At 36.1% G+C, this 21,782-nt stretch overlaps 1 protein-coding gene across 1 annotated transcript in view; it reads left to right on the forward strand.

Annotated features, from left to right (window-relative positions):
* The window catches only part of SEMA3E (semaphorin 3E), a 254,439-nt gene that overhangs the window by 147,916 nt on the left and 84,741 nt on the right, over positions 1-21,782 (forward strand). Inside the window, exons 2-4 of the mRNA XM_007528465.3 lie at positions 3,052-3,212; positions 14,490-14,549; positions 21,169-21,288. Coding sequence (XP_007528527.1) covers positions 3,052-3,212; positions 14,490-14,549; positions 21,169-21,288 — 341 coding nt within the window. The remainder of the gene's footprint in view (positions 1-3,051; positions 3,213-14,489; positions 14,550-21,168; positions 21,289-21,782) is intronic.

Here is a 21,782-nt window from a genome sequence, read left to right on the forward strand (position 1 = left end):
AACTCCACACAATTCCCACCACCCAATCCCCATAACCCACCCCCTCCCATGATAGCTTTCCCATTCTCTAGCCCTCTGGGAGCATGGACCCAGGGTCCTTGAGGGTTGCAGAAGGTAGAAAGTCTGGCTTCTGTAATTGCTTCCCCGCTGAACATGGGCGTTGACTGGTCGGTCCATACTCCCAGTCTGCCTCTCTCTTTCCCTAGTAATGTGTGCCTCTGGGGAAGCTGAGCTCCAGGACACATTGGTGGGGTCTTCAATCCAGGAAAGCCTGGCCAGCATCCTGGTGGCATCTGGAACCTGGTGATTGAAAAGAGAGTTAACATATGAAGCCAAACAATTTGTTGAGCAATCATGGATCCCAAGCTTGGAATAGTGGAGAGGAAGTGTTAGGGGGATACTCACTGCAAACTCTAGTGTACTTCTGCTTTCAGGTATATATTTTGCAGTAGTTTATGGATATGTGTGAACATATGCTCTCTCTCACAGAAACTGGTGTATATCTAGGTTATGGGACTTTGTTAGAAAGTGAGCTACCTGAGATGAAATTAGAGTGTACTATAAAAGGAAAGGTCTCACCCTAGTAATGAAGCTGAAGGGTTGTCATTCCACACGTGAAGTCTCTGGATACAGTCTGAGGTGAAAATGGGAATAGATGGGAAATTCCTCAAGATAGTGGAGTCTATATATAGCAAACCTACAGCCAACATCATACTCAATGGACAGAAGCTGAAAGCATTCCCCCTCAGAGCGGGGACTAGACAGGGCTGTCCACTGTCACCGTTACTCTTCAACATAGTATTGGAAGGGTTTTCTAAGTGATTGTTTCTCCTCCTTTTTAAGCTTGGTAATTCTATGGTTTGTCACTTTTTACTACTCCTCCTCCTTCTTCATTTTGTTTTTAGATAAAAACAAAGACAGAGAGAGAGAGAGAAAGTAGATCACAGTAGAATGTTTCCTTCAGTATGGTGGAGGCCTGCCTCAATCCTAGGTCACACGCAAGACAAAGCAGTGATCCAAGTGATTGATTTCACCAGCCCACTTTTTTTTTGAATCCCATTATTTGATTTTACATTTTAAATGACCTTTTTACTCCAGTAAAAACATAAGGCATACACCAATTTCAGAAATTTCATACAAATGAGACAGATAAATATCTCACCATCCCAACAGAGACCAGAAAAGGAACTAATCCATTCTTTGCCTATGGTAAGTTTATTCTTTAGTAGTGTGACTTTCACAAGTCATTTATTATCAGGTAGTATGACTCATTATCAGCAACTGATCTTGAAATTTTCTTATTTTTGGATGATTCTCTTTAACAAGCAAAAGATTATATTGAGTATCTATAAAGATCATGTCCATTTGAATAGATTGAGAATAAAGATTTAAATAACTCTATATTATTGAATACTTTATTTATTCATGGATAAAGAGTCAGGATAGGTTTGTCTATGGGAATGATAAATAAACTTCATTGTGACCTCTCTGACCTTACCTAATTATAGGAACCACATTATTTACCACACTTCTTTTTTTAAAAAAATTCTTTATTTATAAAAAGGAAACATTGACAAAACCATAGGATAAGAGGAGTACAACTACACACAGTTCCCACCACCAGAACTCCATATCCCATCCCCTCCCCTGATAGCTTTCCTATTCTTTAGCCCTCTGGGAGTATGGACCCAAGGTCATTTGGGGGTGCAGAAGGTGGAAGGTCTAGCTTCTGTAATTGCTTCCCCACTGAACATGGGCATTGAAAGGTTGATCAATACTCCCAGTCTGCTTCTCTATTTCCCTAGTGGGGAAGGGCTTATAGATATATGCCTATTCTTTTCTATTTTTTTATTATCTTTTATTTACTTACTGGATAGAGACAGTCAGAAATTGAGAGGGTGAGAGACAGAGAGACACCTGCAGCACTGCTTCACCACTTGTGAAGCTTTACTCCTACAGGTGGGGACTAGGGGCTTGAACCTGGGTCCTTGTGCAGTGTAACATATGCACTCAACCAGGTGCACCACCACCCAGCCCCAGGATATGCTTTTTTCTATGTACTAGTGGATATATATTTTGTATGCATCTGTGTATATATGAATGTATGTATGTATCTACTTACCTTTCTCCTATAATTTATTGTCCATAATAGGAAAAAAAATAAATAAACAGTAAAGTTGGTTGTGTACTTTATGCAAGTTAATATGTTTTGGCTAGTACTGTGATTCTTTAAACAATGTAACTATTGCCAGGGCCAAATTCTTAGAAATTTATCACAGGTACTGTTTGTGTATGGTGATGATTGAAATAGAGAGTGTTGGAAGCAATTAATGCACTACTCTCATATTGTGAAAGTGTATTTAAAACCTACAGCCTAGTCCCTGTACTTTAAAAATCCATATAGGAATTAAATTAGGAACTAACTTCATTCATGAAATGAAATTTCTTGGCTTATAATTTAATAAATATATGTGGCATTAGTGTATCCAAGTGTATCTTGGCATCAGTTTGTCCAAGGGCAATATGAATGAGCAAGATAAATATACAAACATTTTTATAACTAAAACTTGCAGGCCCGGTAAACATACAAATAAATAAGAAGTCATAAATGATTATTTAAAGTACTTCTCTTTAGGTGTATTTAAGTAGGGGTATGAGACATCGAGATTCTCATTGGCCAAGTCCTTCATTTTGCGAAACATTCAGAAATATTCAACACTATTTTAAGAGTCTTAAAATCTCCATATTTGTTTCATATTTTTACAGTGCTTCATAATTTCAGTTTTAGATATACAGTCTAGTCAAAACTTTTGAAAGTGTGACTCACATCTGAAGAAAGAACCTAGTTAGGTACTACTAAGTGTTACTGCGTAATTAATGGTAAAGTTGAGAGGAGAGCCTGATTGTCCTAGTTGTCAATCTCTAGGATTTTCTGTTTTGATACATATTCTGCTGTTATTTTGTTCTTATGATTTTATAAGAAATTTGGCTAGAATGTTATAGAGTCATTAGTGTTTAATATTTCTTCTTTTTTTTTTTTTCCATTTTTAGAGCTCTTGGATCTAAACAGAACTTCCATCTTTCAAAGTCCTTTTGGATTTCTTGATCTCCGTACAATGCTGCTGGATGAATATCAAGAGAGGCTCTTCATTGGTGGCAAAGACCTTGTATATTCCCTCAGTTTGGAACAAATAAACAATGGCTATAGAGAGGTATGGAAACATTAAAATGTATTTCATAAGTCATTTAAAAAAAGTGGGAGGGGAGCTATCTCCTTGCATAGGTATTGCTTAGGTTTTTTTTTTTTCTCATAATCTTGACCACTAACATTTTGAGTGAAAAATCTATTGAAAGAAATAAAAAAATCCATTAAAAATTAATTCATTATGAGAAAAGTTTATAATCATTGTGAATGAACTTTTGTAGACTATCCACTGATCTTTGTATTCCCTGGAGACTTGTATGATGGCCCTGTTACTACACCCAATATCCTAAGACCTAGAGTTGGAGCATGTTGATTTACTTACAGTACCTCTGTGCTTTATTAATCCAATATCTCAGTCTGAAAGAATATGAGAAAGAGGTCTTAGTATATAAATAATTAATGCATTTCTATTGATTATAACACTAATTCAGGGGAAACCTAAAATCTGGTGCCTTAAATATTATAATTTTTAAAATTTATTTAAAATAGTTTGTTTTATTTCATTTACTTGTTTATTTATGTTTTTATGCACTTATTTGTTTATTTTAGATAGAGAAAGAGAAGACTTGAGAGGGAGAGAGAGAAGGAGAGAAATACCGGCTATACTATTTCACTAATTATAAAGACTCCTCACTTCAGGTGGGGACCAGGTGCTTGTACCTTGCTCTTTGCACACTATAAGATATGCTCTCAACAAGTTGTGCCAATGCCCAGCCCTTAAGTATACAATTTTAAAATAGGCAAATGCCTGAAAATTTTAAGATGTTAACTCTAATAAGAAAAATAGTTCTTATAATCTATGCTTATACAGAATAGAATTAAATTCATGTTTTTTTCACACTAGAAAACTGACCTAAGTCAACTTTATATAAAACATGCACAAATACTTAGACTATAGTATTTTTGGCATAAATGTATTTGTTAGTACATAATACATTTCATTAGAATTATTTATTTATGTTTTTCAAAAAAAGATCAAAATCCATATTTTAAAAGTCACTTATAATTCATGACTTTTAGTGTATTGCACCAAAATAAAAGACTCAAGGGTGAGGAGGAGGGTTCAGGTCCTGGAACACATTGGTAGAGGAGGACCTAGTAGAGGTTGAATTGCTTTCTGGAAAACTGAGAACTGTTTTCGTGTACAAACTACTGCATTTTACTGTTGACTTTAAGCCATTAATCCCCAATAAAGAAAATTGCAAAAAAAAAAAAAAAAGTCATTATTCCATCCCCACCAATTCATAATCCCTAGAAAAATCATTTTAAATTCATTCATGGTTTCTTTTTCTGTTTCTTTGCTCCATATTTCTAAATAACATTTCTTAATCTCGATGTCATTGATTTTGGATAGTATTAATTGACTCTTTTTAATGAGGGTTCTAATTTTCTTTTCTTGCAATACTACATGTATCTGTAGTGCCAATGATTCGCTACTCCTTCATCTTTCAGTATAGTGATACCAGATTTTTGTTATGTACTAGCTCTAAGTAATAGTTACTATATTATTATGATTAGGAAAATAGATCATAATTCTTTTATTTTGAAATTTTCTTTATTTTTTCCAGAATTTAGCTTCATCCCATAAGACCATATGCTTGGTTTCTATGTTACAGTTACAAAATTTTCACCAAACTAAATGCCAGTGTTTCTTTCTTTTTTTTTTCCCTTTTCAATATAGTAAGACACATTGGTTTTACATCACTTCCAACAGTTTAATTTAGAAATCCAAGTTATTCTTTCTAGTTATCTTTTCATCCTGGATTTCAGCTTCACTATTAGCCTTTCATGTATTAAAACCCATAGATTTTTCTTCTATCTTGCAGTAGCTTCTTGAAGAAGCATCAAAAGTCAACACTTTGAATTTGGTATGTTTTAAATTAATGTTATTGAAGTTTCACACATAACTAACTGTTGGTAAACTTTGGAATGAAAATATTTTGTGTTAGAATTTTGAACCTTTGAATTGTTCTTAAACTTCAGTGTAACTACTGAGAAATCTGGTGTAATTCACGTTTCAAAGTTTTAAATATTATCTGTTTCCTTGTTACCAGATTACCTATCCTAAACCCATGTATCTCTCTATTTAAATTTTTCTCAAATCTCACTTAATTTTGATGTTTTTCACCTAAATTGCTGAAACAAAATTGTATCCATTCTAGTAAAGGCCCCAAGGACTTCAACTCCTGAAAATATTCATTAGATATTTGATAATTTTTCTTTTTGCCTTTCTTTTTGGCATTCTGAAACTTATTTAAATCATATTTTTTCTCAATTAATTATTTTTATTAGAGATTATGTAGACTTTGAAACAATCTCCTGAATTTCCCCACAGTCATCTCTCTTTTCATTCTCAAAAATACTATAGACTCAGGTTCAACTCGCTAGTCCCCACCTGTAGGGGGGAAACTTCATGAGTGGTGAAGGGCTGCAGGTGTTTCTCTCTATTTCTACGCCCCCCAGTTTCTCTTTGTCTCTATCTAATAACTATATAAATAAAGAAAATATTAAAAATTACTGCAGACTCCAAACTCCTGAGAGTTTCATGAATTTTCATGAGTCATCTTGTTCATTGGCCCCATTAATCTTGCACCTGTTTAGACTCAAGCCTGGGAAGTAACCTGAAAGAAAGTGTATTGGGTTGAGTCAGGAGAGAGATGAAACTGGATGATCACACATGTAAGTGGAACTCAGAAGACAGTCAGAAAAGTGAATCTTGGACGTTAGGGTGGGTGTGTTGGAATCCTACGTTGGGAGTAAAAATATTTTATACATATCCATCATACAGAAGAGGAGCACAGAATTTGTGCCCATGTATGTACTTCTGTGCTATAAACCATTAACCCACAACATAATTTAGAAAGAAAGAGAAAAAAAGAATCTGTGTTGTGGAATTGGTTCTTAAATTGTTTCCTTAGGTCAGGATCACTTGACTCTCAGAGAGCAGGTGAAAAAAGATTTACTTATTTTTCAAGTTGTGGGGCTGAGGTTTATTTATTATTGTTTATTTTATTGGTGTGGAATCTGCATGCAGAACAATTATCCTATGTAAATCCTATGTATATAAAAAAAATCTCATAACAATTTTTCCAAGCTTTTATTTTCCTGTATGGAACTAAGACCAAGATATAGCAGTTTCTCATTCTCTTGTGATTCCACTTTAGAGTAGAGGAAATTGAATCACCTACTCATCTTCCTTTATAGTTTTGGCCTAATTGTACCCTCAGGTCTTTAGTGATGAAAACAGTGGTTTTATAAAGGAAATGACCCTTGAAAACTATATAAAGGCCTGGAGGGTGGTGAGGTTTTATGAACTGCATCTTAGAGTAGCATGTGCCCTTTGAAGCTTCAGGGTACCATTTAGCTATAATGTCAAGGGAAGTAGCTACTGAAATGATTACATTAAATGATTTTTCAAGCATCCATCATGCATTCACCATTAAATCTTCATTTTGTGAGATCTGAATTATATACAGTTTGGTGGGTCTCTTAAGAAACTCTAATTAATTGTTTCAAAAATATATGTAAAAATTGCTAAGGCCCCTGCTGAGGTTCCAGAAGGTCCAGGTGCCTTGCAGGAGTCCTGAAATTTACATTTCACTAACTCTAAAATGAATGTGTTCTCCTTGAATTTGTCATTTTGTACTTTTCCTGCTTGTCTCAACAGAAAAAAAATTTTTAACAAACAACATTCTAGATATTATATTTATGTTTTAATAACCTTAAAATTAGAGTGAGGTCTCTGGTTGGCATTCTGTTTAAAAGAAATGTGAGAAGATTGCTAAGAAGAGTCTGTTACATAGATATGATGCTAGAACTTTTGTATTGTCTATAGTAAGTCTTCTTCACACATAGAAGTGTAAGACTGTACCCTAAATTTGATAGTATTATAAACCAATCATAAATCAATAGGGAAAAAAAAAGAAAAAGACAGATAAGTGCCTGGATACTCTCCAAATTCTGAAAGTGTGATGTGCCTGCTATGAACCAAACATTCCTTCTTTGTTTCTGAACCCTGATCTCTCAGTTATTTACTTGTTACTATATTTTAATCTCTCCTTGTTTGCTTTATCTGTCTTCATGTTCTCAATCTCAGTAATATTGAATTTTTTAATAGATAAAAGTTGACACAGTGTGTCTTCTGTGTTGTAGGATAGTGCATTTGCCTAGTTTCTACATGATAACTCTGATGACAATCAAAAAGTCTCTATACACTGCCAGAGAACCACTGGAAAGCAAAATTAACGAAAGCCAAATAGTATGATCCGTCATTTTTTTAGTATAGCCACACCCTTTCATATGAAAAAGAACCCCCCACATATGGATTAATGTGAATTCTTTTTTTTTTTTTTTTGGCCTTTATTAACAATTTTTGCTCCATCATTTCCATCTAGAAGTGTCCCAAAGGTTTTGAGTAAAATAAAGTCACTTTTTTCAGATTAAAAACTGTTTCCCCCCATGAATTAATTTTATTTATCCTTTTAGTTTAATCTTTGTCCCCATCTACCTCACCATATATATATATATATGTGTGTGTGTGTGTGTGTGTTTATCAAGAATCAAAAAAGAAACATGTTGATATTTTCTTATTATAAAAGACCCAACCCAGTACTTCCACAATTACTCAGTAATTCAAACTGAATAATTCTCTCCCCCACCCCCTTTGCCTCCAGGGTTATTACTGGGGCTCAGTGCCAGTGCTACAAATCCACTGCTCCCTAGGCCTTTTTTTTTCAATTTTATTGAATAGGACAGAGAGAAATTGAGAAGAGAGAAGAAGATAGAGAAAGACAGAGAAAGAGAGACATCTGCAGACCAGCTTCACTGTTGTGAAGTGACCCTCCTTGCAGGTAGGGATCCATAGGCTCAAAGTGGAATCTTTCCACGGGTCCTTGTGCTTAGTACTGTATGTGCTTAACCCAGTGCACCACTGCTCAGCCCCCTAACAATTTTCTCTCTCTCTCTCTCTCTCTCTCTCTCTCTCTCTCTATCTCTCTCTCTCTCTCTTTTAGCCAGAGCACTGTTCAGCTCTGGCTTATGGTGGTGCAGGGGATTGAACCTAGGAACTTGAACATGGGTACTTGTACATAGTAACGTGCACTTAACCATGTACACCACTGCTCAGCTACCACTAAGGTAGTTTTTTTTTAATATGGTATCTAAGAATTATTGAAAACACTATAGAAATTGTGTGCTGTTTTCTGTATTCTATGAGATAGACTTACTCATATTTACCACACTTACTTGTATTTAACATAAGAAGCATTCCTGAAAAAAAGGAAAAATATAAGAATTTTATTAAAAACTCTAAAGCAAAATCAAAAGATATGCATGTGACAGCACAGGTGAATGAAGAGAATCCTTCATTATCTTGGCAAAATGTTGATTCTGACAATTTAAATATAACTTGTCATTTCTGGTGAGGCCTTACTCTGTTTTTTTTTCTAACTTTAATAAATATTTCATTGCAGCCCTGCACCTGTTAAATTTGGTTCCTAAGACAAGCCAAACTAACAAGAATAAAACTTAAGTACAACTATAATTATATTGCTCCTTTAGAAATTTCCATTCGTTGATTTTCTTCCTCTACCTCTTCCATCTACTTATAGTAATCTGGCTTAGATCCTTTTCTCTGTCCTCAGCAAATTTGTCAAACTTTCACAACCTAGATTATTGATAACATTTATGAGAATTTCCTACCAGCTTATACTGAAAATTGTTACTTTTCTCATTCATTATTTAATTTTTATAGTATTTCCATATCAGTCAAGCTTACATCTCAAACTTGCTGTCAATTTCTTGGTGGATTAACTCTACAAAAAATGAATATGAAAAAGGCCTTTTGAGTGATACATATGTCAGGTAGCAAGCACTAAATAAGTTTTAATTCCTTGTTTAAGGCATTGTGTCATGTGTCACAGTAGGGATATAATAATCACAGATTGGCTCTCTGTGGCTAAAAGTCTAATGATGAAAATAGAGTTAAGTACACAAATAAATATAGTCATAGGTTAACAAAGTAAAAACAATATAGACAAGTCAAAAGAGAAATAAAGACTATTTTTTAAAAGATGCAATGGGTGGGGGAGATTGCATAACTGTTAAACAAAAGACTTTCATGCCTGAGGCACCAGAGGTCCCAAGCTTAATTCCTTCTACCATCAAAAACCAGAGCTAAGCAGTGCTCTAGTAAAAGTAAATCAATAAATTAATAAATAAAAAATAAGTAGAGAAAAAATATGAAGAAAGTTTTGTTATAAAATGTGTGTACCTCATAATGATTTTGTCTAGAGCAATTGACATTACTGAGTTTGTCGGTAGAAATGCCATATATTCTAATAATCCTAGAATTTTTTTTTTACTGGAAATGTTTTTTATTGTTTTAACTATCACATGACATTTTTTGTTTGTATACAGAACTGTGAATAGGACTATTTTTTTTTCTCATTTTCAAAAGAAAAGTTAAATAGAAACTGTAACAGTTTCTTAGATGCCAACAGAAGACAAGAATCTTGAGTCAGAGACAAAGCAGTCTACTACTTGCAACACAACTCAAGAACCAGCATATGCTTCATGTTTGCCTTAGCTGTCTTGCTCCCTCAGGTCTCACAAGGGACCAGTCCTAACAGCCTAAATAGATACTACACACATAGGGGCTATATAACATGCCTGATTAACCTCAAGTTTAAAAATCTCCTAATCTTACAGGTGTCTATATGCAAATATTTGCTCAGTGGGACTTAATTTGTCAACTTCATATGTAAGTTAAAAGACAATCCTCTCCTTTAAACTTATAAATAGCTAACCTGATTTTTTTTTCTTAATGGGGCACAGGGTTTTTAAAAAATTTTAGTCTTGATCATATTTAAGATCCAAACATATGTACCAGATTTCAAAAACTAAAAATGCCTATAGGGGCCTATCAGGTAAACACACACACACACACACACACACACACACACACACACACACAGTCAGAGAGTGCCTGTCCAATGGAAAGAGCACTTCAAACATTCCACTCCCTAGGAATGTTGCCACGCAGGAATGCAGGAGCACTTCTTGTCTTCAAGGTTTTTCTAGAAAAGTAAGAAATTTGGATTGTATGCAAAATTTTTGACATTTGAATGTTGCCTGTAGTTAAACTGTATGCTTTTAAAGTAAGAAAACACACACACACAAGACAAAAGCCTTTAGTAAACAAATCTACATTTATTTCACTAATCAAAATATGTTTCTAGTCTAGCAGATAATAGGATGGGCTATCAGTGGGCAGAGGGAGGGAATTATCAGGGAGAGATAATATGGACCTTAAACAAACAATTTGCCATAGATAGTAAACTATTCTGACTTACTGGCATGGGTGTAGCAAAAGTCCAGTAACTATGAGCACTCACACTGTAATGGAAACTTACCCAAACTCTTCTTAACCTAGATCCTGAGGATTCTTAAGTATCTTGGGGGAGAAAAGGGTATTTGTAGAGATATTATTTTACCTTGAGAGACCCAAACTACTATGCTGGAAAATTTCCAAAATATTAACTTGAAAAATAGAAGATGACTCTTAAAGAAGAAGGAAAAGAAAGAAGAGGAGGAGGAGGCATTATCAAGACATTGCTATAACTTGAATAAAATCATCATAGAGGGGACCAGTTGATAGCACCCCTGAGTTAAGCGCACATATTACCAAGGACAAGGATTCCGTTGGAGCTCACCACCTGCAGGGGGTCTGCTTCATTGACAGTAAAGCAGAGCTGTAGGCATCTCTTTCTCCCTCTCTCTATCTCCCCATCTTCTCTCAATTTCTCTCTGCCCTAGCTAATAAAAATTGGGGAGAAGAAAAAGAAAAAAAAATGGCCACCGGTAACCATGGATTCATAGTGTCAGCACAGAAGCCCAGCAATAACCCTGGTTGCAATAATAATAATAATAAACAATAAAGTTAGGAGTGGAGAGAAGGAACATTCTTTTTCTGTTAGGTGAAGAAAATTGATCCAGCATATGTGGGCATAAACTATTATCCAAGATTATTAAGGTTCTGAGGTATGGGAAATATTGAGAAATTATTCATTATGAGTTTATTTATTTATGTTTTTTCATTATGGGGTCCTTATGCATGCTGGTGTAGTTTAATGATGCAGTTTTATGGTCAGACACTCAAAGGTTCTGAATGAATAAGTCAAGAGTCATCAGACAAAGTTATAGAAAATATTAAATTTGGGGGTCAGGTGATGGCATACATGGTTGAGTGCACCTGTTACAATGCACAAGTACTCAGGTCCAAGTCCCCTGGGCCCCAAATGTGATGGGTCAGGGGGAAGCTTCATATATAGTAAAGCACTGTTGTAGGTGTCTCTTTCTTTCTCCCCCTCTGTCTCCCATCTTTTTTCAGTTCTTTTGTTTCTCTATCCAATAAATAAATAAAAACAATTTTAAAATAAAGGTTACAATTTATTATAACAGTCACCAAGGAGGGTGAAGGACAGTCAGTAAAGGACCAACTGCGCACTGAGTAGTGTAAAGTGCCAGTATGTCTGTAATTTTCAGGACATGATTGTTTTGGAGTTGCTCAAGAAAACCACTTTTTCCCTGCCTTAACCTCATGAATGGAAGCATGGTTCTCTCTATCAAATGCCTCATTGGTAGTGGTCCCCAGCCTCAGGAAGATGACTAGAAACTATCAAAGCTCTCTGTCTAGGTGAGCTTCAGTTCTCATTGTTGTGGGAATCACATAACTGCTTACTGGTCCTGAGGATTTAAATTACTTATCTTCTTATAGGTACAAATGACACTTACTACATGATCCTAAGACTTCATTTTTTGCTCAGATTTGTTTCTTAGTCAGCCGACCTGGCAAAAATCACAGTTATGAATTTCAGCCACACTGCATGCAACCCAGGTTCAACCCTGGCTCCTACTGCACTGGTAAAATTTTTATGTTATGATATCTGCCTATCATCTATCTTTCTGTCTGTCTGTCTGTCTGTCTATCTTTTATCTATCTATCAGAAAAAAAATCAGCCCAGAGTGTTGAAACCTTGGAAACGATGTAAAAAGGAAGAAAAGAAAAAAGGAAACAAGGAAGGGAGGACTGACTGAGGGAGAGAGAAAGACACAACATTAGAGTTTCCCCCAGTATGGTGAGCTTTGAGCTTGAACCTGGACCCTGTACGTACGCTGTTTTGCTATTCCTCACCTGCTAGCTTAACTCAAATGGATGATGTATCTTTCTTCTCACTCATGGATCTACTGGATTTGGGGGTTGATCAGTGAAATGTTCACTTTGAAAGAAGTTCTCCAAATAATACTGTGACTTAGACTATGACACGGAAATGGTTAAATGACATCATTGAAAGCAAACTGTTCAGTGGGAAAAAAAAATCAGAAAACTGATGGTATTCCTGGTGGAGTATAAACATGTTACTGTTCTGAGGAGCAATCTGGAACATTATCAGATTATATGGCTGCCTAAGACCTAGTAAACCTATTGCTGGTTACACATGCTATTGATAGTCTTTTTAAAATTAATTAATTTATTTTATGATGATAGAGACAGATAGAAATGTGGGGGGGAGAGAGACACCTGTAGCCTGATTCACTGATTGTGAAACTCCTCCTCCATCCCCAGCCCTTCACTCCTGCAGGAGGGGACTGTGGGCTCATTGGTTGTACTACTGTCCATCCTTTTTACCAATAATTTTTATACCCTAAAAGTCATGTACAAAGATTTTTCAGTGTTTGATAGGGTGGATATTTGCTAACAAGATTTTCTAAACATCACTGGGAGAATAGGTAAGAGTATGAGTGTGGTGACTATACCCTGAATATTATAAAACAACTAGAATCAACTTATTGTCTGTATTACTACGATCGTGTATAAGACTCATACAAACATTTGTAGGAAAAAAGATGACAAATGCTTTATATAAGTTTTAAAGTATCATTCACATAAACTTTTAAATGTTCACAGAAAATTAGATAATGATAAGCAAGCAAATAAAAAAGTGTTCAGTAAAAATCTATAAAATGACTGCTCTCTGGAGAAATGTAACTAGAACATGGAGGAAAAAAATATAATAAATAATCCAGGTACAAATGAGTCTTTTCAAGACCAGTGATATTAAATGAGCCATAAATTGAATCATAACCAAAATTAAGCCCCTGTAAATGAGTTTATAAAGCAAAAGAAAGAAAAAATAAAATGAAGTTCTTAACCATGAGGCAAACAAGGGTTACTTTTAAAGATAAAAACAAGAGTTAACTTCTTAGTGAAAGAAAAATGAAGTTGACTGAATCTTCCCCCTCCTTCAGCATAAACAGAGCTTTATACTGCTGTAATGAAAGTGACCTTCGTCCATGGCCTTAGAATCTCCTACTTCTGTCTTGAGTGTCTGCTGATAATGCAAAACAAGTTGTGCTCTCTGTATAAACAAGGGAAAACCTGTTAAGCTTGTTGCTATGAGTTACTATGATAAAGTTGATAACTATAAAAGGACAAGGACCATTGTTTTTGGGCTCCAGTCTTTTGTGGAGTCTGCCTGTGTTTGCTGGCATAATAATCACTGCTTCCTACAGTAAAGCCTCAGTGTGTCCTGTCTCTCTACCTAAGGATCCAATAATTACACTTTCAGTTACATAGTATGATTAATTCTATAACTTAAGCAAATGGAGGAACAGAAGCAGTCTGAGAAAAGGAAAAATAAGTGCCAGGTGCTAACTGGAGGTGTAAAAGAAATATTTGATGCATCCTCTGTTTTTCAAGGAAGAAACCAATACTCTTGGAATACAGTGAAAATTTTCTGCAGTGGAGAATTGATAGAGTGAAAAAAAAAGTTTTAAAAATAACGAAAGACTCCTGTGGCTTAATATCAGGCAATACACTGCTAATAAGCACTTGGAGTCATTCACCTTACAAATTTTTTGCATCAAATAGTAGAATCCCATACACTAAGTTTTGTGCTAAGCAGAAAAAAATGCAAAGATATTGTGTAGGTGCTCACAATGAGGAGCAGAAAGTTAGGTCCAAGAGAAGACATGATGTTTGGGAGATCTCTGAAAATTGAGATATAAGGGAGGTCTTCAAGGTGATTTTTAATTAGCTTAACATGAAATAGAAATTCAACGATAACACTCTTAGGTGTTCAAATAGACGTAAGAAAAATAACTCTGTTTCTTCTTTAAAAATGATGGCAAAATAAAAATATATTGAAATACAGAAAGAATAGGTCTTCAGCATTGTTTAGCTCTTAGTGCAGTTGGTATAATAATACATTATTTTCTATTTCAGATACACTGGCCTACTACAACACTAAAAACTGAAGATTGTATAATGAAAGGAAAAGATGCAGTAAGTATTGCTACAGTAAATTAAATAAATTAGAGTTATACCCCAAATTAATTACAAAGGACTTAATCCCTTTTATTTGTTGTTAAAATCAGATATGTAACTCCTTTCAAATATATATACATGTTGTATATATAATTATATATTGCAAATATACACCGCATTTTGTTCATTTTTAACTTATTTCAATGTAGAATTAGAATCAAAATGCCATCCAGATCTTAGTTTTTATTTTGTTTTATAATATTTTTGTGACCTCAAATTTTAAAGTTCCTTATGGTAATGTTTATTTTCCGCTCATTTGGGAGAAAAACAATTAAACAGTTGTGGGTCATTGTTCTGTTTTTCTTTTTTTTTTAATATTTATTTTATTTATTTATTCCCTTTTGTTGCCCTTGTTGTATTATTGTTGTTGTCGTTGTTGGATAGGACAGAGAGAAATGGAGAGAGGAAGGGAAGACAGAGAGGAGGAGAGAAAGACAGACACCTGCAGACCTGCTTCACCGCCTGTGAAGCGACTCCCCTACAGGTGGGGAGCTGGGGTTCGAACCGGGATCCTTATGCCGGTCCTTGTGCTTTGCACCACCTGCGCTTAACCCGCTGCGCTACAGCCCGACTCCCCATTGTTCTGTTTTTCATTTGAGGAAAATCTAAGCACATTCCTTGTGATATTTACCTTAATTTAATCATGAGATTTTTAAAAATAAATTAGAGACAAGTAAGGTATCAAAAGGAGAAAAAGGGAGATGTGCCGTAGCTCGTGAAGCAGGTCTGCAGGTGTCTGTCTTTCTCTCCCCCTCTCTGTCTTCCCCTCCTCGCTCCATTTCTCTCTATCCTGTCCAACAACAATGACAATAATAACCACAACAATAAAACAACAAGGGCAACAAAAGGGAATAAATAAATATTTTACAAAAGAAGAAGAAAGGTGAAAAAAGTGACAAAAAGGTAAAGGCAACAAGCACACTTTACCTATTCCACAATATTTTAGGGTCTCTCTAGTTAGAAATTAAATATTCTATTTTTCTGTTGCTACCCTGGATGTATGAGTGGGCAAAAGTTGTGCATCAGCAAAAGTTGTGACAAACTTGCACTGAAGTATGAGTCAGAGAAGGATTTTCCCATGCTACCTGTTGCTGGATGATGGTGCCAAGCTTGTCTTTGGAGGAACGCATTTGCGTTTTGAAATCAAACATTTTTTTTCTTCTTTTTTAGTATGAGGACAAATGCAAGACAAGCAGTTAACATACATTATACCAACTCCTGATTTCTTTGTTGCAATTGGGTTGTAGCCAAGGAATGAGTCAAGACATTCCTGCTGTCTTAGTCCTCAGCACGATGCTGAGTAATTAAGCACACTGTTAGACTATGTCAATCTTAGCCCAGCAGAGGCAAAATATGGTCTAATTGGCTCATTCAAGATATGGCAGCATTTCAGGAGATGAAAACTTTGTGCTTATGGCTATATGAGAATAGATTTTTTTTCATGCCTGAATGATTTGGTTTTTCAACTACATGAACTATTCATGTATCCTATCAATAAATGGGAGTACAAGACTGAAGAAGTAAACCTATCTTTGTGTTTTAGATAATTAATTAGTTCAGTAGTACATTCCTCATTCTTACTATAGGAATGCCATATTCTGAAATTTTATGAGGTGGTTCCAGCTTTTTCATCCTAATGCTCTCACATGAGAGATTTGAAAGTTGCAATATGATCTTATAAAACAACATATGGAATGCAATGATATGATAGTAATATCTTGCATTCAAAAATTTGCTCCTAATTAATTTCTTATTTATCTATTCATTCTCTCATTTATTCATTTTTATTAATTTATTTTCATTTGTTTACTTATTTAATGAGAATGAGTGAGGAAAAATAACCTGGTCTCTTTTTCAAATAAATAGGGAAATCAATAGAAAACAATAAAAAAAGAATGACCTGAAGACATCAACTAAAAGAAATAAGTAGGCCTGGTGAAATAACTCACTTAGATAGTATGCTGCTTTGTTATGTGTGCCATCCAGATTTGAGCCCTGCCCCCACACCCTACCCTACCTCATTGAATAAGCTTTGGTACTCTGGCCTCTTTCACTCTGTCTCTGTGCATCTCTGTATTTCTAAAGGAGAAGCAGAAGGAGGCAGATGAGGAGAATCAGCACAATTTTTTTTCTCAAATGCATTCAATATATTTTTTGTATTCTTTTATGGAAAATGATATCATAGCTATCTAGTAAATCTTTAAATCAAGTAACTTGTCAATTTTCTCCTCCTTTTCTAAATTAACGTATTTACTAGTTTGAAGTATTTACTTACACTGTTATATGGGATAGAGGAACATTCTTAAGTCTTTACTTAGTTAATTGCCACCAGAGTTCTCACTGGAGCTCAGTGCTGGCACTACAAATCTACCACTCCCAGTGGCCACTTTTTTTTATTTGAAAGGACAGAAAGAAATTGAGAGGGGTGGGGGTGCACTATCACATGGCCCCCTCACAATTTATTTTAAATGACCAACAGTACCAAGTTTGCTAAAAAATATTTGCAAGAGTGATTCAACCAACTGGTTAGCAGCAATTTCCAGATCTTTTTTTTTTTTTTTTTCGTTCATCATAAAACACAGTTAGGCAGTTAACATGTAACAACTTTATAAAGTTCCTAGTAAAACAGTCATTCATGCAAGAGACATTGGATAAACCAGGTTCAATCCCCAACACCACTATGAACCAATGCTGAGTAATGAGTAAATGAGTACCATACTCTGTCTTCAAAATGCTCATGATTAGTGGCCTGGTGGTGACTCATCTGGTTGAGTGTACATGTTACAATGTACAAGGATCCAGGTTCAAGCCCCCAGTCCCTACCTGCAGAGGGAAAGCTTTGCCAATGGTGAAGGAATGCTGCAGCTGTTTCTCTGTCTCTCTTCTTCTCTATCTTTCCCTTCCCTCTGAATTTCTGGTTGTCTTTATCCAATAAATAAACAAAGCTAGTAAAAAAAAATTTTAAAACCGTGTTGAAAAAGCTTAACAAGCTTCTTATATGTGTCACTTTTCATTTGTTTTTGTAAAGTTTTATTGGTACATAGTCATACATTTGTTTCACTTATGATTTTGTGTTAGATCTACGAAGATAAATATTTGCACAGAAACTGGGATGCCCTTAAAACTGAATTTTATCTCTATTTTTTATAATTGTTGTTATTTTATTTATAAAATAAAAGATATTGGCAAGGCCATAGGATAAGAGGTTCCACACAATTTGTACCACCAGATTTTGTTTTTTTTTAATATAACACTTAAAAAAATTTTTTTAGTATTTGTTTATTTTTTCCTTGTTGTTGTCCTTGTTTTTCATTGTTGTAGTTATTATTGTTGTTGTCATTGTTGGATAGGACAGAGAGAAATGGAGAGAGGAGGGGAAGACAGAGAGGGGGAGAGAAAGATAGATACCTGCAGACCTGCTTCACCGCCTGTGAAGTGACTCCTCTGCAAGTGGGGAGCCGGGGCTGGAACCAGGATCCTTGCTCAGGTCCTTGTGCTTCGTACCACGTGCACTTAACCTGCTGCTCTACCGCCCTGATTCCCTACCACCAGCGTTCTGTATCCCATCCCCTCTTTTCAAGGCTTTTCTATTCCTTATCCCTCTAGGAGCAAAGACCCAGAGTCATTATGAGGTGTAGGAAGTGGAAGGTCTGGCTTCTGTAATAGCTTCTCCGCTGAACCATGGGCATTGGCTGGTGGATCCATACTCCCAGCCTGTTTCTATCTTTACCTAGTGGGGCAGGGCTCTGGAGAGCTGGGGGTCCTGGTTACATTGGTGAGGTCCTCTATCCAGGGAAGTCAGGTTGGCATCATGATAGCATCTGCAACTTGGTGGCTGAAAAAGCATTAAGATATAAAGCAGAACAAATAGTTTAATAGTCAGGAACCTAAAGGCAAGAATATAGCAGAAGAGTTTTGGGGTCTCTGTTTTGGAAAAAGCTAGTAGGTCTATTTTAGGTATATTCCAAGGTATCCATGACTTTAGTAATTTTTACCTGAGCATGTCAGCTAACATGACTCAAGTTATAGTCTAGGGGAGATGGTGTCAGTATTGGAAATAAGACTAGAAAGCTGGATCAGGGCAGAGAGTAGCTCCCAAATATGGGAAAAGTATGTAAGTATCATTTTATGGTTTTTTTTTTTTTTAGGTCTTTCTACTTGCTGTTTTGGATCACCGCAAACTGTTGTGCACTTCTGCTTTACAGTGTATATTTTTCCCTAGCTTATGGGTACATGTGCACATGTGTCTGTATCATATGCCCTGATCTATATCTAGGTTCTGTGGTTTTGTTACCGCCCGATATGGAATTGAGAAGCCCTATGAGCTAGGAACGTTTCACCTGAGCATTGGCGCTAAAGGGCTGACATTCCATGCCTGGTTTCCCTGGACACAATATGAAGTGAAGTGTGTCAGGTGGTACTGGTTTCATTGATTTGGTTGAGCAGAGAGACACCTACAGCTCTGCTTCACTACTTGTGAAGCTTTCCCCCTACAGGTGGGGACCAAGGGCTTGAACTTAGGTCTTGAGCATTGTAATGTGTGTGCTTTAACCAGGTGTGCCACTGCCTGACCCCTAGTTCCATACATTTTGTCCGTAATGATCCAATATCAACTTTAAAATTTCCAGAGTAGCATTACATCTAAGTTTAGCTTTTTGTTTTCTTAAAAATCTCTTAAGTGCTCTATGTGAATTTATAAGTTTGAAGATATGCCTATTTTCTCAAATACCAGTGTTCTATATTGCCTGAAAATATGCACATTTCCTTATGAGTAAGAAAATTTTTACTAATTACTAGACTTCTAACTTTATGATGAGTAACCATTTTTATGTACTTTTGAGGGAGAAAATGGCTGTATTGGAAATAATTACTTAGCAGACCATGCTGCCATGCAAATACACATTGAATAAATTTATGAAAAGTGATTTCTTTTCAGTTGTCTACCAGAATACATGGAAAATTAATCGACCTCATAATTAAATGTAATCCATCCATTCCTGCTAGCTAAAACATGCATTGATCATCCCAGCCTTCTCTGTTGGCCCTACACTTCTCTTCTTTTGCACTCTTGCCTCCTCTAACCAAAGGAAACTTAAACCTGAAGTTGTTTTTTCTTTTTCTTTTTTTTCATATCCACCTATGTTTGGTGAGCTTCACATCCACTACCAAAGCCCTGTGCTCCGCTACTCTTTCTTTTTAAAAAAAAAAAAATATATATATATATATATATATATATTTATAAAAAGGAAACATTAACTAAACCATAGGATAAGAGGGGTACAGCTTCGCACAATTTCCACCACCAGACCTCGGTATACCATCCCCTCCACTGATAGCTTTCCTATTCTTTAACCCTCTGGGAGTATGGACCCAAGATTATTGTGGGATGCAGAAGGTTGAAGGTCTGGCTTCTATAATTGCTTCCCTGCTGAACATGGGCATTGACTGGTCGATCCATACACCCAGCCTTTCTCTCTCTTTCCCTAGTGGGGAAGGGCTCTGAGGAAGTGGAGCTCCAAGAACATTGGTGGTGTTGTCTGTCCAGGGAAGTCTGGTCTCGTCCTGCTAGTATCTGGAACTTGGTGGCTGAAAAGAGAGTTAACATACAAAGCCAAACAAATTGTTGACCAATCATGGACCTAAAGGCTAGAATAGTGCAGATGAAGTGTTGGGGGGTCCTCCATTCTGTAGATAGCTAGTAGGCATATTTTAGTTATATTCCAAAGGGCCTATAGCTATAGTCACCATAGGACTCATCAAGTCTATGAGCTAGTTTAGGTCCTATTTATTTCCATTCTCTACATATGAGTGAAACCATCTGGTAGTTCTCTTTCACTGGTAGGTCTAGAAAAACATTTTTTTTACAAAGATTATTCATTAATTTTTTTTCTGTATTGTGACACATTTAATGTAACCAATCCCAGGCTTTTCTCTTTTTTTCATTTTCAGATAAACAAAGAAAGAGAAAGCCCCCTCTCACTCTCCCCTATTAATAGCCCTTTCCTCTTTCTCTCCATCTTCTGTCTCCTTTATTATTATTATTATTATTTTATTATTATTATTGACACCAGGCTTATCAATAAAGCTTGGTGCCTACAAGATGATGATTCCAGATGCTCCAGGCAGCCATTTTTCCTTTTTTTCCTTTCTATTTTATATGATTGGAGAGAGAGGATCTGATAGGGGAGGGATAGAGAGCAGAGAGAAAGCTACCTGCAGACCTGTATCACTGCTAATGAACTATCCTTCCTGAAGATGGGGCGTAGTGGCGGCTCCAACTTGTATCCTTGTACATGGTAGTGTGTGTCCTCACTGGAAGTTGCAGAGTCATGTATTCATGAACATCATCAATTAATTAGTTAATTAATTAGAATGAAAACTAGGGAGAGAGAGATGCCAGTGCACCATTTTATCATCCAAAGAGCTTTGCAGTGGTGTTTATATATGATGCTGAGGCTCAAATCTAGCACCTCAGGCAAGCTAAAGCACAGTCAGTACCAAATTAGCGTCTTCCAAGCCCATGTGCTATATAATTTTTGCCATGTCTACTAATTTCTTCTCTCTTGTTCTGTTTCAGAGTGAATGTGCAAATTATGTTCGGGTTCTCCATCACTATAATAGGACACACCTTTTGACCTGTGGTACTGGAGCTTTTGACCCACATTGTACCTTCATCAGAGTGGGACACCATTTGGGGGTAAGATGATTTCACTCATTGCTGTCAATAAAACTAAAGTTTAGACATTTTTTTTTTGAGACAGAAGCAAAATTACAGAATGAAAGATAAAGCAGATAGCATCCTTCAATGTAGTTGCGGTGGCCAAACTTAACCTTTGTGGCATGCATGACAAAGCAGCACACTCTCTAAGTGAGCTATTTCACCAGCCCAGAAGAACTTTGTTTTCAAAGACAGGCCAAATAGGGGTCAGGCTGTAACACAGTGGGTTAAGAGCATATGGCAACAGTGTACGGATCCTGGTTGGAGCACCCGGCTCCCCACCTGCAGGAAGTTCCCTTCACAAGCGGTGAAGCAGGTATGCAGGTGTCTTTCTCTCCCCCTCTGTCTTTCCCTCCTCTCTTGACTTCTCTCTGTCCTATCCAACAATGACAACAACAGCAATGACAACAATAACAGCAACAAGGGCAAAAAGGGGGGGGTGGCCTCCAGGAGTAGTGGATTTGTAGTGCAGC

Source organism: Erinaceus europaeus, chromosome 8 (assembly GCF_950295315.1).
Source record: "Erinaceus europaeus chromosome 8, mEriEur2.1, whole genome shotgun sequence".
NCBI classification, from domain to species: Eukaryota; Metazoa; Chordata; class Mammalia; order Eulipotyphla; family Erinaceidae; genus Erinaceus; species Erinaceus europaeus.